Source organism: Curcuma longa, chromosome 11, assembly GCF_044706935.1.
Source record: "Curcuma longa cultivar G26 ecotype Majalengka, Jawa Barat chromosome 11, ITB_CL_G26_1.1, whole genome shotgun sequence".
Taxonomy (NCBI): domain Eukaryota; kingdom Viridiplantae; phylum Streptophyta; class Magnoliopsida; order Zingiberales; family Zingiberaceae; genus Curcuma; species Curcuma longa.
Genome location: NC_133871.1, coordinates 23,203,360 through 23,229,968, shown reverse-complemented (window position 1 = coordinate 23,229,968; position 26,609 = coordinate 23,203,360). Strand labels below are relative to the sequence as shown.

The 26,609-nt window shown below is 39.9% G+C and overlaps 5 protein-coding genes, 1 non-coding gene and 1 pseudogene across 6 annotated transcripts; 4 read left to right on the top strand and 3 right to left on the bottom strand.

The window, feature by feature from the left end:
* The first annotated feature begins 987 nt into the window (after positions 1–987).
* Positions 988–1,059, top strand: TRNAP-CGG (transfer RNA proline (anticodon CGG)). The gene has a single exon. It is a non-coding gene; the product is annotated as a tRNA-Pro (tRNA).
* Positions 1,060–1,580: 521 nt separating this feature from the next.
* On the top strand, positions 1,581–2,402 carry LOC141836971 (uncharacterized). Its single transcript, XM_074724461.1, has one exon. It carries the CDS (start codon positions 1,695–1,697, stop codon positions 2,304–2,306), a length of 612 nt encoding a protein of 203 aa, XP_074580562.1. The 5' UTR covers positions 1,581–1,694; the 3' UTR covers positions 2,307–2,402.
* Positions 2,403–4,341: 1,939 nt separating this feature from the next.
* LOC141841104 (kinesin-like protein KIN-14P) lies at positions 4,342–18,707 on the top strand. The gene is made up of 21 exons (XM_074729226.1): positions 4,342–4,450; positions 4,707–4,873; positions 4,979–5,104; positions 5,415–5,660; positions 5,739–5,810; positions 5,917–5,985; positions 6,211–6,297; positions 6,370–6,450; positions 6,674–6,754; positions 7,479–7,613; positions 7,694–7,775; positions 7,862–7,957; positions 8,027–8,206; positions 8,285–8,391; positions 8,492–8,667; positions 8,836–8,997; positions 9,094–9,347; positions 9,424–9,587; positions 9,680–9,817; positions 17,868–18,196; positions 18,402–18,707. The coding sequence occupies exons 1-21, from the start codon at positions 4,342–4,344 to the stop codon at positions 18,553–18,555; spliced, it is 3,015 nt and encodes a 1,004-aa protein (XP_074585327.1). The 3' UTR covers positions 18,556–18,707.
* On the bottom strand, positions 10,841–14,912 carry LOC141841105 (wax ester synthase/diacylglycerol acyltransferase 11-like; annotated as a pseudogene).
* On the top strand, positions 15,090–17,831 carry LOC141839516 (kinesin-like protein KIN-14P). Its single transcript, XM_074727265.1, has 6 exons — positions 15,090–15,095; positions 16,608–16,624; positions 16,738–16,872; positions 16,971–17,224; positions 17,302–17,465; positions 17,559–17,831. The coding sequence occupies exons 1-6, from the start codon at positions 15,090–15,092 to the stop codon at positions 17,829–17,831; spliced, it is 849 nt and encodes a 282-aa protein (XP_074583366.1).
* A 246-nt stretch (positions 18,708–18,953) lies between the features above and the next one.
* LOC141841107 (wax ester synthase/diacylglycerol acyltransferase 11-like) lies at positions 18,954–22,274 on the bottom strand. The gene is made up of 7 exons (XM_074729227.1): positions 21,968–22,274; positions 20,783–21,373; positions 20,644–20,710; positions 19,860–19,960; positions 19,576–19,788; positions 19,355–19,492; positions 18,954–19,253 (listed from the first exon to the last, which is right to left on the bottom strand). The coding sequence occupies exons 1-7, from the start codon at positions 22,220–22,222 to the stop codon at positions 19,104–19,106; spliced, it is 1,515 nt and encodes a 504-aa protein (XP_074585328.1). The 5' UTR covers positions 22,223–22,274; the 3' UTR covers positions 18,954–19,103.
* Positions 22,275–22,810: 536 nt separating this feature from the next.
* On the bottom strand, positions 22,811–25,980 carry LOC141841108 (stem-specific protein TSJT1-like). Its single transcript, XM_074729228.1, has 4 exons — positions 25,761–25,980; positions 24,695–24,935; positions 23,377–23,497; positions 22,811–23,284 (listed from the first exon to the last, which is right to left on the bottom strand). The coding sequence occupies exons 1-4, from the start codon at positions 25,952–25,954 to the stop codon at positions 23,097–23,099; spliced, it is 744 nt and encodes a 247-aa protein (XP_074585329.1). The 5' UTR covers positions 25,955–25,980; the 3' UTR covers positions 22,811–23,096.
* Positions 25,981–26,609: the final 629 nt, after the last annotated feature.

Below are 26,609 nucleotides of genomic sequence, written 5' to 3'. Positions count from 1 at the left end.
TTCTATTTCAAATTATAAACACTTGAGCAGGACAATATGATCTCGTCTTTAACTCTCTTAACATTTTTATTTGTAGGGATAAACTTACTTGGGTGGGACAATATGATATCGATTTCTAGGGGTGGGAAAAAATACCGAATTTTCGGTATACCGCACATACCATACCGATATTTACCGTCCATATCGAAAATTTCGGTATACCGAAAAATTCGGTACGGTATTATACCGTACCGAAATTTTCGGTATCGGTAACGGTACGCAATTATTATTGTTCGGTATTTCGGTATAGCAATATTTTCGGTATAATACCGTACCGAAATTATCAGTATACCAAAATTTTCAATATTTTCGGTGTAATATACTGAAAATTCGGTATTTCGGTATTTCGGTATACCGAAAATACCGAAATTTCGGTATACCGAATTTTCGGTATGGTAACGGTATAGATTTTTTTATGCCGAAATTTTCGGTACGGTATACGGTATCGTATACAAAATTCGGTATACCGTACCAAACCAGCCCTATCGATTTCACCTCGATCTCAAATTCTTATTATTTGGACGGGACAATATGGCATCGTCTTTGTCTCAATCTTAACTTTCTTATTCGCAGGAATAAACTTGTCCAAAAAAGTATATCAATAAAATGATACATTTATTATTTAAAGGGGTGGTTTGATAATCAAAAGGGATGTTAAAAATACAAATTGGACAAGATCTACATTGTCATATCGAGCTTTATCAATTCAAACCATCAACTCATATTTGAACTGATTGACTTAACCTAGACTATTGGATCAACACTACTTCAACAATAGATTACCCTTGTGGAATTGCAAGAAACTTTGTCAAATTTGTGTTAGGAATCAACTTAAAATAATGGACAATAGATTTGAACTACGAAGGGTGTCGTGGTGATAATTTTCTGTGGTCTCGTTAACAAGAAAATATTAATTTAGAAAAACTACCTGAGATTGGAATCATATGTGGGTGTTTGGTCTAGTGGTATGATTCTCGCTTCGGGTGCGAGAGGTCGCGAGTTCGATTCTCGCAACACCCCGATTTTTAATTATATCAAATTTTTGGTCCTTTCCGAAAGTTTTATCCGAAAGGCAACGAAATTATCCTATTAGTTTTTTTTTTCCTTTTTCAAATAGTAAGAAACGAAACACAATCCATAATTCCAAAAAAAAAGAGAAAAAAAAATCATTATGAGATTAATTATTCCTCCTTTGCGAACGAAGATTAAGATTTAAATTTAAAAGTTTAAAGAAAAAAAGATCACTCCTCCTATTCAATAACTCACTTTCGAACGAACATTAACCCACAAGATCGCCACCAATTATTTCAAGCCACCAAAATCTTACCTGCCTCTGTTTCCTGTTCAGTTTTAATTACTCGATCAATCGATCGATCGATATATCGAGCTCCTTTAATGGCAAAAAATAGACAGGTACGTTCCCTGTAGCTTTGCTTTTCATTCCCACCACAGACGCATCCATCTTTTTCTAGCCATTAGCGAAGTCTTCGCCTGTGTATAAAACCTCTCTTTCTCCTTCAGAACCACAGAGCTGAAAGGACAAACAAGCCTTTGCGAGGTTGCGTACGCTCTCATACAGAGGGCGAGGATCTCCTCGCCCTTCACCTAGTTATATTTATATTTATATTTATTTATATATTTATAAATCGATCGATATGGAGAAGAAGGATATTAATGGCGACGATAATGTTATGGTGGTCGCTGCTGCCTCCGCCACCACCATCTCTCCGGCGAAATCTGAAGAGAAGAAGAAGAACAAGAAGAAGGCGAAGAAGAAGTTTAGCATCATCCGCGCCACCTTCATCGCCATCCGTCGTTTCTTCTCCAAAAGCAAGCCCCGCATCGGCAAGGAGATTGCCATCCTGACACCCAGCAACGGCGGCGACGGCGTGCTGAAGGGCCTCGGCTTCGTCGGGACGGTTCGCCCTCTGTGTCTCCAGGCTGATCGCCGCAGCCAGAGTTTGCTGCCTCCGCCGCCGCCCGCCGGGCACGAGGCGTTCCACGACGTGTGCACCCCGTCGCCCGCCGCTTCCCCCTCGCACGAAGATTGTATCAGCCGCTACGCGTCTGCGGAGGATCTGCAGGCGCTTGGCGATCCGGCGGAGAAGGAGGGAGGCAGCAGCGGCTGCGGCGCCGACGATGGGGCGCCGAAAGTGGTCGACGAGTGGGCTGAGGAGTTCATCGCGAGGTTCTACCAACAGATGAATCTTCAGCGTCAGAATTCCGCGAATGATGGCGAAGAGGCCCCGGAAGAGAAGACTATCTGATCATGATCGTTCTATGCGTGTGCTGAATCAAAGAACGAGAGCACAAATTAAATATTGTTGCATGTGTTCAAATCTCTGATCCTCAACTTGAAATCAAAGAAGAACATTCATTAAAGTATATATGCATTCTTTAATTTGTTTTATTTGTGGTAGGTAAAGAGAACGTACGTATGCATTCATTAATAAAAAAAAACTTTTATTTATTTTATTTTATTATTAACGTATGAATTCTTTAATACATTGGAGTTATTTGCCAAATCTGCAAAAAAATAGCAAAAATTACCTGTGCTCGATTCAAGTTGATTTGTTTCCCAAGTTCTTAACATAAATATAGTCTCTTCTTCTGCAAAAAAAGGTGGAATCCGGAATTATTTAATACATTGAAGTTATTTGCCAAATTTGTAAAAAAAAAAAGTGCAAAAATGACCTGTGCTCGATTCAAGTTGATTTGTTTCTCAAGTTCTTAACATAAATATAGTCTCTTCTGCAAAAAAGGTGGAATTCATCACTTTAACAGCCCCAGACCATATATCTGTGAGGAGGTAAATCGAGAAATTTCAGTTGGTCACGACGCAGGAGGGTATTACCCAACTTTGTCATGATTCAAACTCTTGCCCTCTTCTGCAAGTCTGCTGCGTCATAACCAACTCAATTATACCCCGAGGGCAACATAAATATAGTCACACTCCGAGAAAGGAGAGCTTTGGCATCTAATAATGAACCTTTGAAGTCATTATAGTCTTGAATCACAAATCAAAGTTGGGCAACTGGTGTTCTACCCGTGTGTTAGACTAAACACAATGTGTGTGTTATGCCTAGCATAAACATTTTAAAAATAAAAATTAAAAAAGCACATATATATTTTAAAAATATAGCATAAGATAACCGTAAATAAAATAATAAAAAGTAAAAGAATAATTTGGTTTGTGTTCAATAGGTTATGTGTTTCTTTTCATAAGGTTGACATGGTGGAGCCTCTAAATGATCTTACATGGCCTTATATATAAGGAAGGAGAGATTTAGAAAAACATAGAGAAGATGGTAGGATCAAATATAACAATCTTAATTTTGATACAAATTGAAAATGAATTTTAATACCTTAGGTTTATGACTTTAAGTTCTAACCCAAATCCAACACCAAGTACGATAAATATAACAAAACTTTGATACTCAAACTCAACCTTGAGCTCGGTCTTGACATCTCGTGCCTTCGACCTCTGTTCAAGCTTGAGCCCAACCTTGAGTTATATATGGTTTCGACATCTTATGCCTCCGACCTCTGCTCGAGCTCGAGCCCGACCTTGAGCTCTAGTCTTAGCATCTAATGCCTCCGACCTTTGCTCGATCGAGCTCGAGTTTGACCTCGAGCTCTAATGTTAGCACGCATTCGACTCTTAAGCCTCAAGTTTTTTTTTTCTTTTTTCTTTTTATTATTAAAAAAATGATTTTAGACTTACAAGCTTAGGTTAGTACGAGGCCATGTCATGTCTTACTCAGCACAACCCGTACAACTATTGAATTTATAGCATTCGGAGCAATCAAATTACGCCACGTCAGCACGTTTGATTACACGCGTCGCCATCTCAACGACTCATAATATGAGGAAAAAGGATATTAATCGAGGCAGTACGTACCCGCCGTCTCGAACTATAAATACTGCGAGTCCCAAGTCCGTTGGGCTATTTCAAACCTGCGGCCTGGAACGAAAACGCAAAAGAGCGAGCGATAGAGAGAGAGAGAGAGAGAGGGTGAAGGAGAGACGGCGCGCAAAGCTCTCTCCATCTCTTCCTTTTTCCCCCTCCCCCTCTCTTCCCTTCTCCTTCCTCGCCCCCTCCCCCCCTTACCACCTTGAGGCGGGCGATGTGCAGTTGCATCATCTCTTCCCCCTTTTTCCCCTACCTCGAAATCCAACCTGATCTTTAATTTCTGCTGTTTCCCCCCTCGGTTGGATGATTTCCTATCTGAAATCGGCTCAAGGTCGGTGAATTTGCGATTGGGAATTGGAAGCGTTCCATCTTGCCATTCGCATCGGGAAATGGCGTCGGAAGGGTCCATTTCGGTGCCGGTGGTGGAGGATGTGCTGAAGCAGCACGGGGCGAGGAGGTGCGACATTGACTTGGCCTCGAGGAAGGAGGAGCAAGCAGGTGATCTGATTTTACTTGGTGACCTACTTTTATATCGATCTGCATCATATCCCTTGCAGTTCTGTTGTTTGAAATCGCCTGATTTGAAGTTCTGTCGGCTGACACAATGCACAAGGGCAATTAATCTTCATGAATCAGTACATCCGTATACATAGAATATTCTCAAAATACAGGATTTGATTTCTATTTCGTCAAATAAAATGTTGGATCGATGCCATCGTGCATAAAATTTATCTGGTTATACTTGCCATGGCAGCGATGAGAAGGTATGAGGCAGCTGCATGGCTTAGGAGAATGGTTGGAGTTGTTGGTGCGAGGGACTTGCCGGAAGAGCCTACTGAGGAGGAATTCCGGCTAGCACTGAGGAATGGAATTGCTCTCTGCAACGCACTCAACAAGGTTAAGCCTGGAGCAGTGCCCAAGGTTAGCACTTGTTGAATGATTCTGGCAGGACTTTTTTTTCTAGCAGAACTGAGATCATGTTGTGTCTGCTAATATTGGGAATCTAACTATTCCTTTTCATTTAAGGTGATTGAAGCTCCTGATGGTGCTGCTGCTCTATCAGCATTTCAGTACTTCGAGAATTTGAGGAACTTCCTTGATGCCCTAGAAGAATTGGGTCTCCCCACATTTGAGGCATCTGATCTAGAGCAGGCATGCCAGTTTGTCTTGCTAAACTTTCCGCGTTTTTGCTCCATTGTAATTGTATTAGAGCTACTCTAGGAAATCTGCTATTCGACAGTTTTTAGATGCAAAATAGCTTATTTTTCTTTAACAAATGCATCGACTATATTCTCCATTTTTCAAATGCTCATGAACTTAGTTGTATTTAGTAGCACACGCTTTACAAAATTTATCACTTGTTTCTGGTTATTAATTAAAAAAAAACTGCTTTATCTCCAAGAAAATTATCTCGAATTGGGTCTGTCCTTGGGTATTGAAATTTTGTAGATTTTCGGTACAGGGTGGTAAAGGCTCCAGGGTTGTTAATTCTATCCTTGCTCTTAAATCCTTTGATGAGAAACAAGTATGGAGGAACGGTTCCTCCAAATCTGGTGGGATTATGAAACCTTCAAGCACTGGAAAACACTTTGCGAGGAGAAACTCAGAACCTTTCATGAATTCCATCACTCGAAGTCAAACAATTCAGGATGGTGGGTCATTGGAGCAGAACTTGAGCATTGATTTTTCAATAGAATCCTCTGAAATGGTTGGTAAGCTGAATGTTAGGATACATGGACAGATCCAGTAATCCTGTGTTGGCTAAAATGACTTGTACGATTAACAGATGATATCACCTTCTCTGAGCATGCTTGTGCGCACCCTTTTATCAGACAAAAAGGCTGAAGAAGTCCCTTTGGTATATCAAAGCTGCTTATGAGTTTAGGAGAAAACTTTGTCAATTTGCTTTGTCAATCATCAGCACAAAACACATAGTAGTTAAATTTGTTAATGGCCCTTTGCAGGTAGTTGAATCAATGCTAACCAAAGTAATACAAGAATTTGAGCATCGTCTCTCCAGGAAACAGGAGATGGTAGGTCATCTTATCTTGGTGTTTTATATGCTGCTTCATTATCTAAACATGACCACTTCCTTTCTTTTACATGGTAACTTAGTCCTCTGCACTTGAAACTATTAATCAATAATATTACCCATCTGCACCTAGCTTGAATTCTTCCTTCTTATGCTACCCCACTAGAGTACAATATTACTGTAGATCCTCTTAGATGACATAAATTGATATCACAAAACTTGATAGATGGATAAAAACGAGACAATTGAAACCAGTTTGTTCTATGGAGCAAGCAATTCCAAAGAGTTTCAATCCACTTGCTGTGAGAATAAGGTACTATATTTAATATTGTGTACTATATGTTCCTTTGAAGCAATGATAAATAGACACTGCAAAACTTCATAGATGAAAGTGATTGATGAAATGGGTTCCCTCTATGAAGCAAGCAATTCGACAGAGATTCAATCCATTGCCTCTGAGAATAAGGTACCATGTTTTATTTTGTTAGAATTTGTTCCTTGAAGCAATGATAAATTGATATTTGAAAATTTTCGTAGGTGAAAGTGATTGATAAAATTGGTTCCCTCTATGAAGCAAGCAATTCGACAGAGATTCAATCCATTGCCTCTGAGAATAAGGTACCATGTTTTATTTTGTTAGAATTTGTTCCTTGAAGCAATGATAAATTGATATTTGAAAATCTTCGTAGGTGAAAGTGATTGATAAAAGTGGTTCCCTCTATGAAGCAAGCAATTCGTCACAGATTCAGAACACTTGCTCTGAGAACAAGGTGCATCCTTTCGACAATGATAGATATTGAATTGTTCATTGTTAGATCCTCAAGACTGACAAATTGACAAGTCCTAGTTGGTCCCTATACAACAATGGAGGTAACTTCCCTCAGTTGATGTCATGAGCAAAACATCCTCTCAAATAGCCAGTGAAAGAAATCAAAAAACTTGGGGCAATCATATCATATAAAACTAGCTAATAATTACACAACTTCATTACTCAAAACTCCGCGTTGAAAGAATTTCCTTTCCAGTGGAAGACTTCACTAAAAGGTTTTTGATGTAACCTGAAGTTGCTTTGATACCAAATTGATTCAACACCCAAAATGACCCCAAAGTCACACAAAATAATTGGAATGAAATTGGCACAGTGCAAGGGAAAACTATCTCATATAGAAAAGAAAAGATCTCATGCAAAGATTAAGCAAGAGGAATTAATTACTTGAAAGAGGATAGATATAAAAAATTAAGCCTCCTTTAAACAAACTAGGAATATAATCAAATTGCAAAATAAGAAATAAGCCAATCTTAATTATATTTTTATTAAAGCATCATAAGAAATAAGTCAACCTATTTGTGAATCTAAATAATAATTTTCAATTTAATGTGGTTCCACCGAAAGACATGCAACTTGGGTTATATTTTTATAGCATCATTATGTATGATTTATTGTTGTCCAATAGGTTTTCGTGATAATAATGTTTTGATCTTTACTATGTTTAGATGCTAGAATCAGAGAGTACTAACACATGTTTAAGAGGTGAAGATTTTACCATGAGCTTGAGGGATCAAGAAAAAACAAAAGAAAAGCTTCTAAAGCAGGGTTTACTTGTTGAGAAGCAAAAAAGAGAAATTCATGTATGCTTTCCTTTGTTTTTTTAAAAGAAAAATGGATGAGATATTGTATTCTCCAGACTATTTTTTCATATCCTCTGTAGGAACTGAAAAATTGTCTCCTATCAACCAGAGAGAGTGTAGAGTTGATTAAGACACAGTACTCTGAAGAAGTTAGCAAACTAGGTACGGTAATAAAAAGGAAAGTTGGTCTAGTCATATACCAGCAACTATTAGATGTGCTCAAAAAACCCTTGTTCATGTCATTTTAGGAAAGCATATGCAAATTATAACTCATGCAGCTTCTGGATATCAGAAGGTTCTTGAAGAAAACAGGAAGTTGTACAATCATGTGCAGGATCTTAAAGGTAATCCTATTATTATATTCTAAGTTAATTGTTTTTTTTCTTTTACTAATTCCATATGCCCTCTAATAGGAAACATTAGGGTGTACTGCCGAGTGAGGCCTTTCTTACCTGGAAAATCTAGTAATAATTTGACCACTGTTGATCATATTGATGATGGAAACATTACAATTAGCACCCCAGCCAAGTATGGAAAAGAAGGTCATAAATCGTTTAGCTTCAACAAAACCTTTAGCCCATCTGTTACTCAAGGTTGTTAAAGCTTCATCTTAGATACTTTTAGAATGTTCTGACCTGTAGAAATAAAATTAACTTCCTTAATCAATGCAGAGGAGGTTTTTTCAGACACAAAACCTTTGATTCGATCAGTTCTTGATGGTTTTAATGTCTGCATCTTTGCATATGGTCAAACAGGATCTGGAAAAACTTATACCATGGTAACGACATTGACATCTAAATTTTGTTGATGTCTTGATACGAATGTTCATTTACAATCACAAATATTGATTATTTAATAACCCCTTGAATTCCATGTAGAGTGGACCCAAAGAACTCACAGAAGAGGGCTATGGAGTAAACTATAGGGCACTAAATGACTTGTTTCAGATCTCAAGACAGAGGAAGGATTCAATTTGCTATGAAATTGCGGTTCAGATGATCGAGATCTACAATGAGCAAGTCAGAGATCTCCTTAATGATGGCCCTATCAAAAAATATCCTTCTAATTGTGATTCCGTTTATTGATAAGAAATATATCCTATTAATATGTATATATTGTTTCTGTGTACCTGAAATTGGAATTAATTTATTGGACAAATTAATTGTTATCTCAATATTACATGCATCTTGTTTAACATTTTGAGTACCTTAACTTTTAAAACATTGGACATTCGTAATAATTCTCAGAACGGGATGGCAGTGCCTGATGCAAACTTGGTTCCTGTCTCATCAACAGAAGAGGTAGTTGAGCTAATGAACCTTGGTCAGAAGAATCGTGCTGCTTGTTCAACTTCCATGAATGAGCGTAGCAGTCGCTCTCACAGGTTTGGTTGCTTTTGTGAAAGGTTGATTTTAGATTTTTTTCCTTCCAAAAATTGTTTTACACTTGTTGCATTTAACTGATAAATCCTAGTTTGCAGTTGCCTAACAATTCATGTTCATGGAAAAGAGTTGGCATCTGGGACTGTTCTTAGAGGATGCCTGCATCTTGTTGATTTAGCAGGCAGTGAAAGGGTCAATAAATCAGAGGTTAAAGGAGACAGGCTCAAAGAAGCACAACACATAAATAAATCTTTAGCAGCTCTAGGGGATGTAATTTCTGCCCTTGCTCAAAAGAATTCACATGTTCCTTATAGGAACAGCAAACTTACACAACTCCTACAGGACTCTCTTGGTAAGAACAAAGTATTGTATTCCGTTTTAGCATGAGGATCATTGCGCAATTCGATATATTTGTTTCATTTTGTCAGGGGGGCAAGCTAAGACATTGATGTTTGTACACATAAGCCCTGAGGTTGATGCGCTAAGTGAGACTTTAAGCACTCTCAAGTTCGCAGAGCGAGTTGCAACAATTGAGCTTGGTGCGGCAAAGATGAACAAGGATACTGGGGAACTGAAAGAACTCAGGCAACAGGTTTTCCTTATATTACTTAAGAAGTTTGGATACTTTGCTCTAATGGTCTGGATGAGTCTCATTCAACGCCCTTCTTTCTCTCACCAATTTAGGTAGCTAGTCTCAGAGCGGCATTAGCTAAGAAAGAGGAAGAGACACTCGGAAGTACAACGTCCAGTCCTGACAGTTACAGAATGAAATCTAGTCCGACGTCTCCTGGGCAGACAATGGAGGATTTCGGGAACATTGTGGTGGGTATTCTTCTTGTTTGTTTTTTCAGTTATCCTAATGTAAAATGTAGTAGCATAGAGTTTGACTTTCTAAGACTTCACTCCATTAACAAAAGGTTATCACTGTAGACATCTATTAGATTTCCGTGCATTGTTTGGTAACCTTTCTTGTGCAGAGCTGTTCAGCATCGATGGAGAGGGAAGACATTGATGCGGTCAACGATGAGGATCCACTGACGGACTGGGTTGGAGATAGCGTACATCTTCCCGACTCCCTTGACCAGGGAGATATTCCCGACGTGAGAGTCTTCAGAGATCGGCGCACAAGCCGGCCTAATTCTTTCACAACTGATGATTACGATGATTTAGATTTCGCAACCAGTGATTCCTCAGAGCAAGAAGCGATATTGCAGTCTAGCAATGCAAAATCCAGTGCTGCAGTCAACGACGGGGGATCAAGAACCAAGCGGCTTCAATCGGGTTCAACTAAAATCCCCGAGTTGAGGTAAATTCTGGATAAATGATCACATACATCAAAGGAAAGATCATGCCAAGAATCTAAAACCATGGGATTTTTTTTTTTTTTTTTTTGGTAATTGAAGAACAGTAAACAGTGATTCTAACCTTTTCAGTTATGTTTTTTGGTTGTGTTAAATTCAGGACGCCTACTCGCTCCCACATGCCATCTCCATCAAGGAAGACATCAACTGCACCATCTAGCCAAACAGTGAAAAGCCAGTCGGTCACCAAGCAACAAGCATCTGACGGAAAACGAAAGCAAAATGTTAATGGTAGGATGGCGGCCTCAAAGTAGACATTCTCTCATATTAATGGCGAGAGATTTTGTTGCTTTTCCCCTTAAGAATGCATCAAGGAGGGATGGGATTGATAGCTCTTGGCTAGTTTCGTCTCTCAATAGTTGTGAGTAGCAGCAACAAAACAACTGTTTGTGCCTGTACGGTTCCATCTTGCTCCAAGAGTGCTCTTTGTGCACGAAAAGGGAAGGTGCCGGAGGAGAAAGGGAAAAAAAAACACATAAAAAAATTTGCTAAATTTCTGTACCGGAAACAAATTACTTCAAACATTTGCAATTTCAAATCTGGGTTTTGTTCATCCCCTTATTTTTCTGTTTATTGGTTCTGTGCTCAAAAACTTTCAACCTGACAAGTTGAAGCCACAGGATAACATTAAAAACATTCCAGTCTCAAGAGTTTGAAGGATCAAGAAGATGCTCTTTTTATTATCTATATCTATAGAATAAAGATGATATGTGATATTGTTCTATAGACATTTATTCATTCAGTAGTATATAGTGTAAGAAACTGAAATACATTGACACATGGAGGAGCTCCACAGGATTTGCATTCTCACTCTGCATGCTTGATTTCTGCCTTGATGAGTTGGAGAGACTCAACAAGATCATCCAAGAGCTGGTGTGGGTTCTCTATAATTGTATCATCAACCGTCACAACTATTTCCATTGCGTTCATGTAACTTTGGAAGTGCAATGTGAGGGCCTGTTAAATCAAACCAGACAAACCATTCAACCTTCTGGTAAATGGTAAATAATCGATCACACTACAATGTGTTATGGATATTCAGAGGAAGCACTGACCTGTGGATTCCCATAGACAGTAGGAGCTAAGAAGACGAGTGGATGATCGAAGAATTTTATCTCTTCAACTGGCCCATTCATATTAGACAAGGAAAATGTTGTGTTTTTGAGCACTCTGTGGCACAGGAATGCGGCAGCCTGTCGCATGTAATTTCACAAGCTGAAATTCCAAAGAACAATGAAGCAGAGTGACTGATTATTAAGCACGATAAGCCACAAACCTTAATTCCAAACAATTTGACAATGAGATCTACACTTTTATAGGTGAAGATAGCTTCCAAGGAATTCTTCTTCCTATCTGCAATCACTTTCCCTTGCCGGACATAATCCAAGGGATCGACATAGTTTGCAATTGGAATGGGCATGATGAGGTAACCAAGCAAGTTCCCCCACTTTGTGCCACCATCCCTGCCTTCCATTAGCTCTGCCAGAGCCTGTCCAATTCAAATATATGTAAAGAAAAACTCATCTAAGACGAACAACTATAGAGAAGAGAGATGCTTACGTGAATCCCAGGTGCCGGTCTAATGTTCACGAGGAGGGTTGATCGGAGTCGAATTTTTGATGGGAATTGAACCTTCTTACCATCCTCATGAGCAGTTTGACCTGATATATAAAAATTGCATGGAAAATTATTCCTTTTAAGATTTTGAAAGTTAATAGCAGACTCTTGGAGGATCAAGATATCTTTCTAATGCTTGACGATGGTGAAGTTATATTTCTATTTATAGACAATCACTCCTGAACTGAATTAAATGTAAAACATTAAATGACTTACTTCCAAAAAAACAGGATATCAACAAATCATACTACTTGCAAGGAACTAGAAGTAAAAGTCCATATGTACTTTCAAAGAAAGTCTAAATGAGGTTTAGTTTATCAAGGTGTAAATTTTCTTTATTTCCTACAACCTCCTCCTAAACCTAAACCAAGATCATTAGTTCCTAAGGATAATAGGAAAAACCATGGCTATGAAAATAAGAATCTATATGATTGTACCATGCTTTGGGTGCGTGCTTAAGACTGTACAGAGCTTTTCTACTGCTACTTCACATGTTTGTCATACTCTCATGAAGAGAATTAAATGGTAAACAATTAATACTTTCAAGAAAACTAAATCAGGCTTGCTTCCAAAGAAAACTAGATACCAAGGAGTTTATCATATCTACTTCCAAAAAAGTATAAATGAGATTGATTCTTGATGTCTAGTTGATTACTCACAGTATCTCCTGTTGAGGTAACGAGACAAGCCTGCAGATGTGACGCCCACTAATACATCATTGACGGTCTGCAATCAGCATGTATGGAATGTTAGAAATCTATTGAAGTGCAGATCGAGGAGGAGCACAAGAAGGCGTACGCAATGCATGGCGTTCTTGATGGCCTTTATGTCACGGAGGCTGACTGTCCGATGCACGATTCGCTTCGGACGATTCTCCACCCCTTCAGATCCGACGAGCGGTGTGGGGGTGTCCCTGAAGAAAAGTGCCGTCGCAATGAAGAACAGGACATCGACGAGAGTGTTCCACGCGAGGATGAGGAAGGCCCGCAGCAAGAGGAAGATCGCGAGAATGCCGACGGTGCGAGACCCGGCCGGAGGAGGGCGGGCGGGCCGTCGGGGGAGATCGGGGAGGGAAGCGGGGTCGGAGGCCTTGCGAGTGCAGGCGAGGAGGAGGGACATGAGGGAGATACCGTCGCCGAGGGAGTGGTGGAGGCGGAGGACGGCGACGGCGGCGGCATTGGAGACGGGGAAGTTGAGGATGTGGAGCTCCCACAAGGGGCGGGAGGCGTCCATCGGGGTGGAGGTGAGGGAAGACACGTAGTCCTCCACCGTCTGGTCAGGCGACCTGGAGATGCCGCCAGGGTCGAGGTTTGGAACCACGATGTGGTCCTCCACCGACACCTCGGCGGCCACCCACCGCGGCTTCTTACTGCTGCTTTCCTCGAACACCTGCAGCTTCCAAATAAACCCCAAGTTAATGACCATATTTTTTTTTCTTTTTAAATTTTTTTAATTCACATATTGAGTAAATTTAAAATATAATTTATGAAATTTTGAAATATTAATTTATTTAAAATTGAAATCTTAATTTGATCCTCTTATTATTTTCTCTGAGTACTTTTACTAATATACTATATTTTTGTGAAGTGAAGGCAAATAATAATGAATCAAAATTGTAAATTTCAGAGATAAATTGAACCAGCAGTTTAATTTTCCCATCACAAGATTTCTCAAGTGAGTCGGACTCGGAGCGTCGCAGAGCCCGGATCGAACCGGATCCCCAGCACCCCAGCACCCCAGCCCCGAGGCGAGTCTTGCAGGACTCAATGACAGTACTTCTTCAACGGAGCCGTAACCGGATCGGGATCCTCGAGTCGGGCTCAGAAGGTCACGGAGCCCTGATCGAGCCGGATCCCTGGCACCTCGACCCCGATCTGAGTCGATCTATTCGGACGTAAGGCACGCTGGCTTTGCCATTCTACCCTGGCCCAAGACAGGCTTTTCTCTTTCTTTCCCCAAAGACCACTCCCCTATGATGCGGATTGTGAATGTCCTCCTGCCACCTATGTAACTCATCATGACAATACTCTGACAAACGTGCGTGGTGACATGACCCCCTTTAATACAAGTCAGCGATGGGACATATGCGCTGACTATACCATACCTTCTGACACATTCATAACGGTGATGGAACTTTAGTCACATCTGTGACATGACATACCGTATTCGATTCATATAAAAGTTAGTTCTATACTAGGGGAAGGTATGCAATCTCAAAAACCCTCATTTGTTTCTCTCATTTTCTTTTATCCTCCACCAGCTAACTTAAGCATCGGAGTGGTCGCACCGGGACAACCTCTAACCTTCCTACTGACGTTCCTTATGCTCGCAGGTTCCCGAAGCTCCGCGTCTTCCTCCTAACCCAAGTTCGCTCGAGTGTGGTGCTGAGGAGTTGTGCATTCAAAAACGGATTTCAACCGGAAAAATTGTGATTGTGAGGGTGGTGGAAATAAACCCTGTGGTCTGTGTGAGGAGGTAATAATTTCAATTAATGTATATATAATAATATAATAATAATATAATAATAATAATAATAATAATAATAATAATAATAAATGGTAAGAAGAGAAGAAAATAGAGAGGGTGGATGATGATGTGGTCACCGGGATGCTGCAGAATCGCGGGTGGCGAGCGAGGGTGTTCTGGAGGCCGGACTTGATGACTCCGACGTCGAGGGGCTTCCCCACGCCCATCACCATCACGACGAAGCAGTTGAAGCCGTCTTGGCCGAACAGCCGAGCAAGCTGGACTCATAGGCTCCTCCTCTTCCTCTATCTCCTTGCCCGCTCCTTCGAATCTCTTCCTCTCCCTCGTCTTTATCGACAGTCGCCTCGTCTCTGCCTTCCGCTCTCCCTCCATCTCCAAGATCAGTTGGCAATCGATGTGCAAGAGATCGAGGAGAGACTCCTCCTGGTTTATTGCTGGCTTAGCTTCTTCGGTTTACGTTCACTTCATTTGCCAACCATTTCAAAGGACGTACGATAACACCGGATTCCACCTTTATGCAGAAGATAACACCCTTTGATGTTTTCAGCTATTGTCTATTCAAATCCACGCCGGCTTACCAAACATCATACCGAACTTTGATTTCCAAACGAATCCCACTGATTTGAACGATGGCGGTGTGCTGTCCCCATTAATTTTTCAGGTGAAACACTGAGTGCGCAAAATCTTTATTACTTTGACCGGCGGCTCACTCGTTTCGTTGAACTTGTAAAATTTCAGATAGCTGATTTGAGATGCAGGATTTCAGATTCCGTCAAAGTTTGTTCCAATAACAATTATGCTAATTCAAAAGGGAAGAAACGTACTACTACTTCCTTTGGGTGCATAATACACCGATATCTACACTTAATAGAGCATCAACATTTAATATTTCAATAAAATGTTCAAAGGTATAATTGAAAATGAAAACTTCACATTACATCTGTTCTATACAGATTACATAGATGCTGGAAACAAATGGACAAACTGCACAGATTTCTTAGCCAGCACTGTGGTACTTAACTAGTTCAGATAAAGGTCGCCCATCTTGTGGGGGAAGTTGATTAATTGAAATTGAATCCAAGTAATAATACAGATCACATTGTCAGAGCATGCTAGAATAGCTGTGCCTGCCCAGTTTGAGTGCGAGAGAAATTAGATGCAAGCATGGCCTCATAACTCACATGGCCTCTATACTACAATATTTCAAACTTTAGGTTTCATATTGTTATGAAATAGCACTATGACTTGAAATACAAAAGAAACGATGAAAGTATTAAGCAGGAGAGCAAGCTACTAAAAGAATACTTACAGCTGCAAAGAAGGTGGAGTTTGAAGAGCTATCATAGAGAATAAAAGAAAATTTCCCAATGATATCTCTAACAACTTGGCTAGCAGGGAATGGTCCTCTGTCCCTTAGGGTCTTATACGCTTCAATTACAATGATCACCTCATTGGCAGTCTTACCCAATCCATATTGTTGCTTCAGTGAAGTTATATTCTCAATATGGCCTTGGAACAAGCAAAACACATTATCCACAACACCAAATAATCTGCAGTGAAGTGAGAATGATCAGCTTATGTTGTTGGTGAAAACACAAAACAGAAAGCCATTAATATGAATAAGACGATTTGAAGAAGGATAAAAGAATCTGTTTCTTGAGGTGCATTAAATAGATTATTTATTCAGAAGCAAGAGCCAATAGGGAGATGTAAAAGTCCAGTGTTTCATTCCAATTACTAAAGGAATAATGAGATTGATTGAGGTTCATAAAGAATCATACTTTGATTATTTCTAGGCGCAACAAATAAAGTCCAAGATCACAAAAAGAGGTTGTTCCTGTTAACAGAAACAATTCAAGGAGAATAATTCAAGAAAAATGCATAAATGGGAATATTAAAATTCAGAACTGATCAACTTGACAAGAAAGAATCAAATCAAATGATCAATTTTTTCTGTTGAACAAATCAATGTAAACTATCTGAATAGTCTAGATCTGTTTGAATTGAGCATCAGTTCCATATGGTTTATAACTTATGTTCCCTTTTAATATGATGAAATCTATGAAAGAGTACTTGATAAATTATATAACTATTCAAAGCAAGAACCTAATAGGTAATCATCTTTGATTTTTTTTCGTATATAACAGGTTCAAGTATCTTCAAAGTTTACATATCCAAAAAGGGTAGGATACAAATAGTTGAATATCAACAACCACAAGTTAAATAAATCAAAAGATGAACACAATCTGAGATTATATGCGTCGTGGATCAAACAAGGCTGCCTAAGGGTTCGACTGACTCGCTATCACTTCCTCAATCAACAGAAGAGGTAGTTGAGCTAATGAACCTTGGTCAGAAGAATCGTGCTGCTTGTTCAACTTCCATGAATGAGCGTAGCAGTCGCTCTCACAGGTTTGGTTGCTTTTGTGAAAGGTTGATTTTAGATTTTTTTTTTCTTCCAAAAATTGTTTTACACTTGTTGCATTTAACTGATAAATCCTAGTTTGCAGTTGCCTAACAATTCATGTTCATGGAAAAGAGTTGGCATCTGGGACTGTTCTTAGAGGATGCCTGCATCTTGTTGATTTAGCAGGCAGTGAAAGGGTCAATAAATCAGAGGTTAAAGGAGACAGGCTCAAAGAAGCACAACACATAAATAAATCTTTAGCAGCTCTAGGGGATGTAATTTCTGCCCTAGCTCAAAAGAATTCACATGTTCCTTACAGGAACAGCAAACTTACACAACTCCTACAGGACTCTCTTGGTAAGAACAAAGTATTGTATTGCGTTTTTAGCATGAGGATCAGTGCGCAATTCAATATATTTGTTTCATTTTGTCAGGGGGGCAAGCTAAGACATTGATGTTTGTACACATAAGCCCTGAGGTTGATGCGCTAAGTGAGACTCTAAGCACTCTCAAGTTCGCAGAGCGAGTTGCAACAATTGAGCTTGGTGCGGCAAAGATGAACAAGGATACTGGGGAACTGAAAGAACTCAGGCAACAGGTTTTCCTATATATTACTTAAGAAGTTTGGATACTTTGCTCTAATGGTCTGGATGAGTCTCATTCAACGCCCTTCTTTCTCTCACCAATTTAGGTAGCTAGTCTCAGAGCGGCATTAGCTAAGAAAGAGGAAGAGACACTCGGAAGTACAACGTCCAGTCCTGACAGTTACAGAATGAAATCTAGTCCGACGTCTCCTGGGCAGACAATGGAGGATTTCGGGAACATTGTGGTGGGTATTCTTCTTCTTTGTTTTTTCAGTTATCCTAATGTAAAATGTAGTAGCATAGAGTTTGACTTTCTTGGTCTCTCTGCAGTAATACTTCAATCCATTATACAAAAGGTTATCACTGTAGACATCTATTAGATTTCCGTGCATTGTTTGGTAACCTTTCTTGTGCAGAGCTGTTCAGCATCGATGGAGAGGGAAGACATTGATGCGGTCAACGATGAGGATCCACTGACGGACTGGGTTGGAGATAGCGTACATCTTCCCGACTCCCTTGACCAGGGAGATATTCCCGACGTGAGAGTCTTCAGAGATCGGCGCACAAGCCGGCCTAATTCTTTCACGACTGATGATTACGATGATTTAGATTTCGCAACCAGTGATTCCTCAGAGCAAGAAGCGATATTGCAGTCCAGCAATGCAAAATCCAGTGCTGCAGTCAACGACGGGGGATCAAGAATCAAGAGGCCTCAATCGGGTTCAACTAAAATCCCCGAGTTGAGGTAAATTCGACCTTGTGAATTTACTGGATACAACATCTCTGTCTCTGGGAGGCCCATTTTCTGTTTCCAAAAGCAATGATCACATACAGCAAAGGAAAGATCATGCCAAGAATCTAAAACCATGGGATTTTTTTTTGGTAATTGAAGAACAGTAAACACTGATTCTAACCTTTTCAGTTATGTTTTTTGGTTGTGTTAAATTCAGGACGCCTACTCGCTCCCACATGCCATCTCCATCAAGGAAGACATCAGCTGCACCATCTAGCCAAACAGTGAAAAGCCAGTCGGTCACCAAGCAACAAGCATCTGACGGAAAACGAAAGCAAAATGTTAATGGTAGGATGGCGGCCTCAAAGTAGACATTCTCTCATATTAATGGCGAGAGATTTTGTTGCTTTTCCCCTTAAGAATGCATCAAGGAGGGATGGGATTGATAGCTCTTCGCTAGTTTCGTCTCTCAATAGTTGTGAGTAGCAGCAACAAAACAACTGTTTGTGCCTGTACGGTTCCATCTTGCTCCAAGAGTGCTCTTTGTGCACGAAAAGGGAAGGTGCCGGAGGAGAAAGGGAAAAAAAAACACATCAAAAAAATTTGCTAAATTTCTGTACCGGAAACAAATTACTTCAAACATTTGCAATTTCAAATCTGGGTTTTGTTCATCCCCTTATTTTTCTGTTTATTGGTTCTGTGCTCAAAAACTTTCAACCTGACAAGTTGAAGCCACAGGATAACATTAAAAACATTCCAGTCTCAAGAGTTTGAAGGATCAAGAAGATGCTCTTTTTATTATCTATATCTATAGAATAAAGATGATATGTGATATTGTTCTATAGATTCATTCAGTAGTATATAGTGTAAGAAACTGAAATACATTGACACATGGAGGAGCTCCACAGGATTTGCATTCTCACTCTGCATGCTTGATTTCTGCCTTGATGAGTTGGAGAGACTCAACAAGATCATCCAAGAGCTGGTGTGGGTTCTCTATCTTTGTATCATCAACCGCCACAACTATTTCCATTGCGTTCATGTAACTTTGGAAGTGCAGTGTGAGGGCCTGTTAAATCAAACCAGACAAACCATTCAACCTTCTGGTAAATGGTAAATAATCGATCTCACTACAATGTGTTATGGATATTCAAAGGAGGCAGCACTTACCTGTGGATGCCCATAGACAGTAGGAGCTAAGAAGACGAGCGGATGATCGAAGAATGCTATTTCTTCAACTGGCCCATTCATATTAGACAAGGAAAATGTTGTGTTTTTGAGCACTCTGTGGCACAGGAATGCGGCAGCCTGTCGCATGTAATTTCACAAGCTGAAATTCCAAAGAACAATGAAGCAGAGTAACTGATTATTAAGCACGATAAGCCACAAACCTTAATTCCAAACAATTTGACAATGAGATCTGCACTTTTATAGGTGAAGATAGCTTCCAAGGAATTCTTCTTCCTATCTGCAATCACTTTCCCTTGCCGGACATAATCCAAGGGATCGACATAGTTTACAATTGGAATGGGCATGATGAGGTAACCAAGCAAGTTCCCCCACTTTGTGCCACCATCCCTGCCTTCCATTAGCTCTGACAGAGCCTGCCCAATTCAAATATATGTAAAGAAAAACTCATCTAAGACAAACAACTATAGAGAAGAGAGATGCTTACGTGAATCCCAGGTGCCGGTCTAATGTTCACGAGGAGGGTTGATCGGAGTCGAATTTTTGATGGGAATTGAACCTTCTTACCATCCTCATGAGCAGTTTGACCTGATATATAAAAATTGCATGTGAAATTATTCCTTTTAAGATTTTGAAAGTTAATAGCAGACTCTTGGAGGATCAAGATATCTTTCTAATGCTTGACAATGGTGAAGTTATATTCCTATTTATAGACAATCACTCCTGAACTGAATTAAATGCAAAACATTAAATGACTTACTTCCAAAAAAACAGGATATCAACAAATCATACTACTTGCAAGGAACTAGAAGTAGAGTCCATATGTACTTTCAAAGAAAGTCTAAATGAGGTTTAGTTTATCAAGGTGTAAATTTTCTTTATTTCCTACAACCTCCTCCTAAACCAAGATCATTAAGCCCATCAAACTGGGAACTAGAGACTCCAATACCAACAACATATGAAGCGAGTTCCTAAGGATAATGGGAAAAACCATGGCTATGAAAATAATAATCTATATGATTGTACCATGCTTTGAGTGCGTGCTTAAGACTGTACAGAGCTCTTCTACTGCTACTTCACCACATGTTTGGCATACTCTCATGAAGAGAATTAAATGGTAAACAATTAATACTTTCAAGAAAACTAAATCAGGCTTGCTTCCAAAGAAAACTAGATACCAAGGAGTTTATTATATCTACTTCCAAAAAAGTATAAATGAGATTGGTTTTATGAAGGAGTCCAACATTCTTGATGTCTAGTTGATTACTCACAGTATCTCCTGTTGAGGTAACGAGACAAGCCTGCAGATGTGACGCCCACTAATACATCATTGACGGTCTGCAATCAGCATGTATGGAATGTTAGAAATCTATAGAAGTGCAGATCGAGGAGGAGCACAAGAAGGCGTACGCAATGCATGGCGTTCTTGATGGCCTTTATGTCACGGAGGCTGACTGTCCGATGCACGATTCGCTTCGGACGATTCTCCACCCCTTCAGATCCGACGAGCGGCGTGGGGGTGTCCCTGAAGAAAAGTGCCGTCGCAACGAAGAACAGGACATCGACGAGAGTGTTCCACGCGAGGATGAGGAAGGCCCGCAGCAAGAGGAAGATCGCGAGAATGCCGACGGTGCGAGACCCGGCCGGAGGAGGGCGGGCGGGCCGTCGGGGGAGATCGGGGAGGGAAGCGGGGTCAGAGGCCTTGCGAGTGCAGGCGAGGAGGAGGGACATGAGGGAGATGCCGTCGCCGAGGGAGTGGTGGAGGCGGAGGACGGCGACGGCGGCGGCATTGGAGACGGGGAAGTTGAGGATGTGGAGCTCCCACAAGGGGCGGGAGGCGTCCATCGGGGCGGAGGTGAGGGAAGCCACGTAGTCCTCCACCGTCTGGTCAGGCGACCTGGAGATGCCGCCAGGGTCGAGGTTTGGGACCACGATGTGGTCCTCCACCGACACCTCGGCGGCCACCCACCGCGGCTTCTTACTGCTGCTTTCCTCGAACACCTGCAGCTTCGAAATAAACCCCCAAGTTAATGACCATTTTTTCTTTTTTTTTCTTTTTTTAGTAATCCAGTGTTTTTATGAAATTTTAAAATATTAATTTATTTAAAATTAAAATTGTAAATTTCAGAGATAAATTGAACCAGCAGTTTAATTTTCCCATCACGAGATTTCCGAATATTCATACAAAAAAAAATCAGGGGAAGGATGAGACGTTAACGGACAGCAATGGAGACGACGTTTCGATCGCTGTCCCTATGAACAAGCAAAAGAAAGCCATGCACAAAGACAGTTGCTGTGGCTAGAAATGTATTCACTGCCCTCACGTTTCAGCTAGTTAATTTATTGTGAGAGAAGAATCTTTCGTATCTATTGTTAATGAAAGAAAGAAACTGTCATCAATGGCCAGTGGACGCGCGGCCATGTGAAACCACAATATAGATTGTGATTGTGAGGGCGGTGGAAATAAACCATGTGGTCTGTGCGAGGAGGTAATAATTTCAATTAATATATATATATATAATAATAATAATAATAATAATAAAATAAATGGTAAGAAGAGAAGAAAATAGAGAGGGTGGATGATGATGTGGTCACCGGGATGCTGCAGAATCGCGGGTGGCGAGCGAGGGTGTTCTGGAGGCCGGACTTGATGACTCCGACGTCGAGGGGCTTCCCCACGCCCATCACCATCACGACGAAGCAGTTGAAGCCGTCTTGGCCGAACAGCCGAGCAGCTGGACTCATAGGCTCCTCCTCTTCCTCTATCTCCTCGCCCGCTCCTTCGAATCTCTTCCTCTCCCTCGTCCTTATCGACAGTCGCCTCGTCTCTGCCTTCCACTCTCCCTCCATCTCCAATATCAGTTGGCGATCGATGTGCAAGAGATCGAGGAGAGACTCTTCCTGGTTTATTGCTGGCTTCTTTGGTTTACGTTTACTTCATTTTTCAACCATTTCAAAGGACGATAACACCCTTTGATGTTTTCTGCTATTGTATATTCAAATCCACGACGGCTTGCCAAACATCATACCGAACTTTTATGTACAGACGAATCCCGCTGATTTGAACGATGGTGGTGTGGTGTCCCCATTAATTTTTCAGGTAATACACTGAGTGCGCAAAATCTTTATTACTTTGACCGGCGGCTCACTCGTTTCGTTGAACTTGTAAGATTTGGCAGGATTTTCAGATTCCGTCAAAGTTTGACTTTTCGTCAACAATTTTTTAAATTAAATTATTGTAACAAAGAAAAAAACAAATAGTCAGACACTTTGACTAATAGTATTCTGTTAATATTAATCTGAAGTTAATTATTTTCGACATTATAAACAATCCGAAAGTGCGTTCCGATCGCTTGATAGACGAGTTTCTAAAAAACATGGCAGATCGAGACGTGGTGAATCTGTTTCATCATAAAATATAACACGACTTTGGAAGCCTTGTTGTTTAAAATTTTTATTTCCCTTCAATCATGGGAGAACAGTAATAGTAGACAAAAGATTGGAGTAGCATCGAAACACTGGCAATGCCACAGACAATTCAAGTCCTCAAAAGTGCAGTAAAGGTTCAAATAACACTCGGCATCCTGGGAAACTTGCGACTTACAAATCTAGGGAAATCAGATGCTTCAAATCATGCTACAAATCAAATCTTGGGAAATCAGATGCTTCAAATCATGCTGCAAATTTAGTACAAATGCATACGCGACGAGTAGTATCCGAATGATTAGTAATGGGACGACCAGTTTGCGGCGCTACCTACTCGAGGCATCCCGGTTTCCTTTTTGGCTTGGTCATCAACCTTAAAGGTAGCACTGCAGACCTGGCCTTGACTGTCAACCCTTGGCATCGCTTTGAGTTCATTAAGAGGATGCTCAAAACTCTGTAATCCCTTGGAAGTAGTAAAGAAGCAGCCTGCAAAATCGGTTGTTAAAAACAAAGAAATAAATAATGAAGGCACTCGTCCATAAAAGCACAGAGAGCATCTAAAGTTGGCCATTTTATACCTTTAGGAAAAGGAGCAAATGATTTCCCACACCCCTTTTTGACAATGTCAGAATCATCAGAGAGTACGAGATGGCCTTCAGGATCAGCACCCCAGAAGAAGGGTACACCACCATCAGCATCCTAATTGAAGAGGAAAGAATTTAACAAAAGAATGTTTCTGATAAATAGAAAAGAAGCACATGCTCACTTACTTCCTAATGATAGCTAAACTTTCTAAACAATGCCCATTTTATTCCAATGTTGCTTCCAATTGGATCCTGATTTTCTAAATTATTTAAATTCAATTTCAATTTATAAAACAATCTTATACACTTTTTACTTGTAAAACAACCTTGAAAGAAAACTAAATGAGGCATAGAATTGAGAATTGAAGGAACATAAAAGAGTAACTTATGATTTAGAGTTCAACATATATTTTGGGTGACGGATATGGTTACACAAGAGTTATCCTTTTCAGTAATCATGTCAAACAATATCATCGTGACACGAGACTATCATTGTTTTCTCACAAGACATAACTAAAGACTATCATATTAAGGTTGGAATAAATTACCCTTACTAAATAAAGCATAACCTCTGGAAAATATGGCAGAATTTATGGTTTTTTATCTCGCAAGTGAGAACATATTACAAAAACACTAAACATGCATGATTTCATTATCACCATCAAAATTGAGATTATCAATATTCCACTTTTGAGGATCATTAGTCTTGCTATAACATTGATAGTGGAAAATATTACTACTCAATGGTGGATATTTACATAAGGAACTCATAAATTTAAATTTGTTCCAATAACAATTATGCTAATTCAAAAGGGAAGAAAAGTACTACTACTTCCATTGGGTACATAATAGACCGATATCTACACTTAATAAAGCATCAACATTTAATATTTCAATAAAATGTTCAAAGGTATAATTGAAAATGAAAATTTCACATTACATCTGTTCTATACAGATTACATAGATGCTGGAAACAAATGGACAAACTGCACAGATTTCTTAGCCAGCACTGTGGTACTTAACTAGTTCAGATAAAGGTCACCCATATTGTGGGGGAAGTTGATTAATTGAAATTGAATCAAGGTAATAATACAGATCACATGGTCAGAGCACGCTAGAATAGCTGTGCCTACCCAGTTTGAGTGCGAGAGAAATTAGATGCAAGCATGGTCTCATAACTCACATGGCCTCTATACTACAATATTTCAAACTTTAGGTTTCACATTGGTTATGAAATAGCACTATGACTTGAAATATAAAAGAAACGATGAAAGTAATAAGTAGGAAAGCAAGCTAAGAAAAGAATACTTACAGCTGCAAAGAAGGTGGAGTTTGATGAGCTATCATAGAGAATAAAAGAAAATTTCCCAATGATATCTCTAACAACTTGGCTAGCAGGGAATGGTCCTCTATCCCTTAGGGTCTTATACGCTTCAATTAAAATGATCACCTCATTGGCAGTCTTACCCAATCCATACTGTTGCTTCAGTGAAGTTATATTCTCAATATGGCCTTGGAACAAGCAAAACACATTATCCACAACACCAAATAATCTGCAGTGAAGTGAGAATGATCAGCTTATGTTGTTGGTGAAAACACAAAACAGAAAGCCATTAATATGAATAAGACGATTTGAAGAAGGATAAAAGATCTTGTTTCTTGAGGTGCATTAAATAGATTATTTATTCAGAAGCAAGAGCCAATAGGGAGATGTAAAAGTCCAGTGTTTCATTCCAATTACTAAAGGAATAATGAGATTGATTGAGGTTCATAAAGAACTATACTTTGATTATTTCTAGGCCCAACAAATAAAGTCCAAGATCACAAAAAGAGGTTGTTCCTGTTAACAGAAACAATTCAAGGAGAATAATTCAAGAAAAATGCATAAATGGGAATATTAAAATTCAGAACTGATCAACTTGACAAGAAAGAATCAAATCAAATGATCAATTTTTTCTGTTGAACAAATCAATGTAAACTATCTGAATAGTCTAGATCTGTTTGAATTGAGCATCAGTTCCATATGGTTTATAACTTATTTTCCCTTTTAATAGGATGAAATCTATGAAAGAGTACTTGATAAATTATAAACTATTCAAAGCAAGAACCTACTAGGTGATCATCTTTGATTTTTTTCGTATATAACAGGTTCAAGTATCTTCAAAGTTTACATATCCAAGCAACCACAAGTCAAATAAATCAAAAGATGAACACAATCTGAGATATCTGCGTCGTGGATCAAACAAGGCTGCCTAAGGGTTCGACTGACTCGCTATCACTTTCTCAATCATTTTTCGTGAATGACACCGAAAAGGAAACAAGAGGGGGTACATTTAGTAAAGGAACGGAGATCGGATTTCAATCTTGATCCCTCTCACCTCGGAAGCAAAGGGCTCTGATTCTCTTTCGAGTAACCCATGGCGCCACCGGAACCAAGGCTAACGACCACCGCGCCCGCCTGCGCCTCCGCAAAGTAGCTCACCAGGCGGCTACCGCCCTCGCCGCCCTCCGCCGAGGGGGCTCTAAGGCCCTCGGGGCTCTTCGCAACTGTCGGATCGAACACCGCCAACATCCTCACCGCCTCCGTTCTTGATTTCGTTGCAGTGTGACACAGAAGAAAGGTTGGAACTACAAGGCAAAGCTCCCTAAATAGACCGCAGCCCACCGACAAGCATTGACTTTAATTTTTGTCTAAAAAGTCCTCCGTCCTTATCCATTCTTTCGACCTGACGTGGCGACGAGCTAGTTAGTTTACCATGAGACATGGAGGTTTAGAAGTCACCCACAGTTTTTATAATAGGGCCTCCAGCCTAATCGATACTCTTTCACCAAGGTTAATATAGCTAAGTTGATTATAACAAAATACGTGTAAAGAAAAAAAATCCATATGAAAATATTGAAAGAGACAGGGGAGCAGTGCTTTCTTGATCTGTTTACTCAGATGAATAGGTTGAAGTAAACAGGGCAAAGCTCCCCCTTGTTTACTTAGCCTGGAAGTCCTTGGCAGCTAGCATTCATTTATCCGTGTCCCCGAAAAAAAGATGAAATCCGTCATCCCAACGATCCCCATATAATCTCACGAGTTTTTACGAAAGGTAAATCAGAAACTGCAATTAATCACAACGAATTAAAGTATTATCTCAATTTCATCAAGATTCAATCCTTATCCATGTGCCTCCAAGATTAGAATGTAATGATAAAAAACTTTCATAATTAATTAAATATTT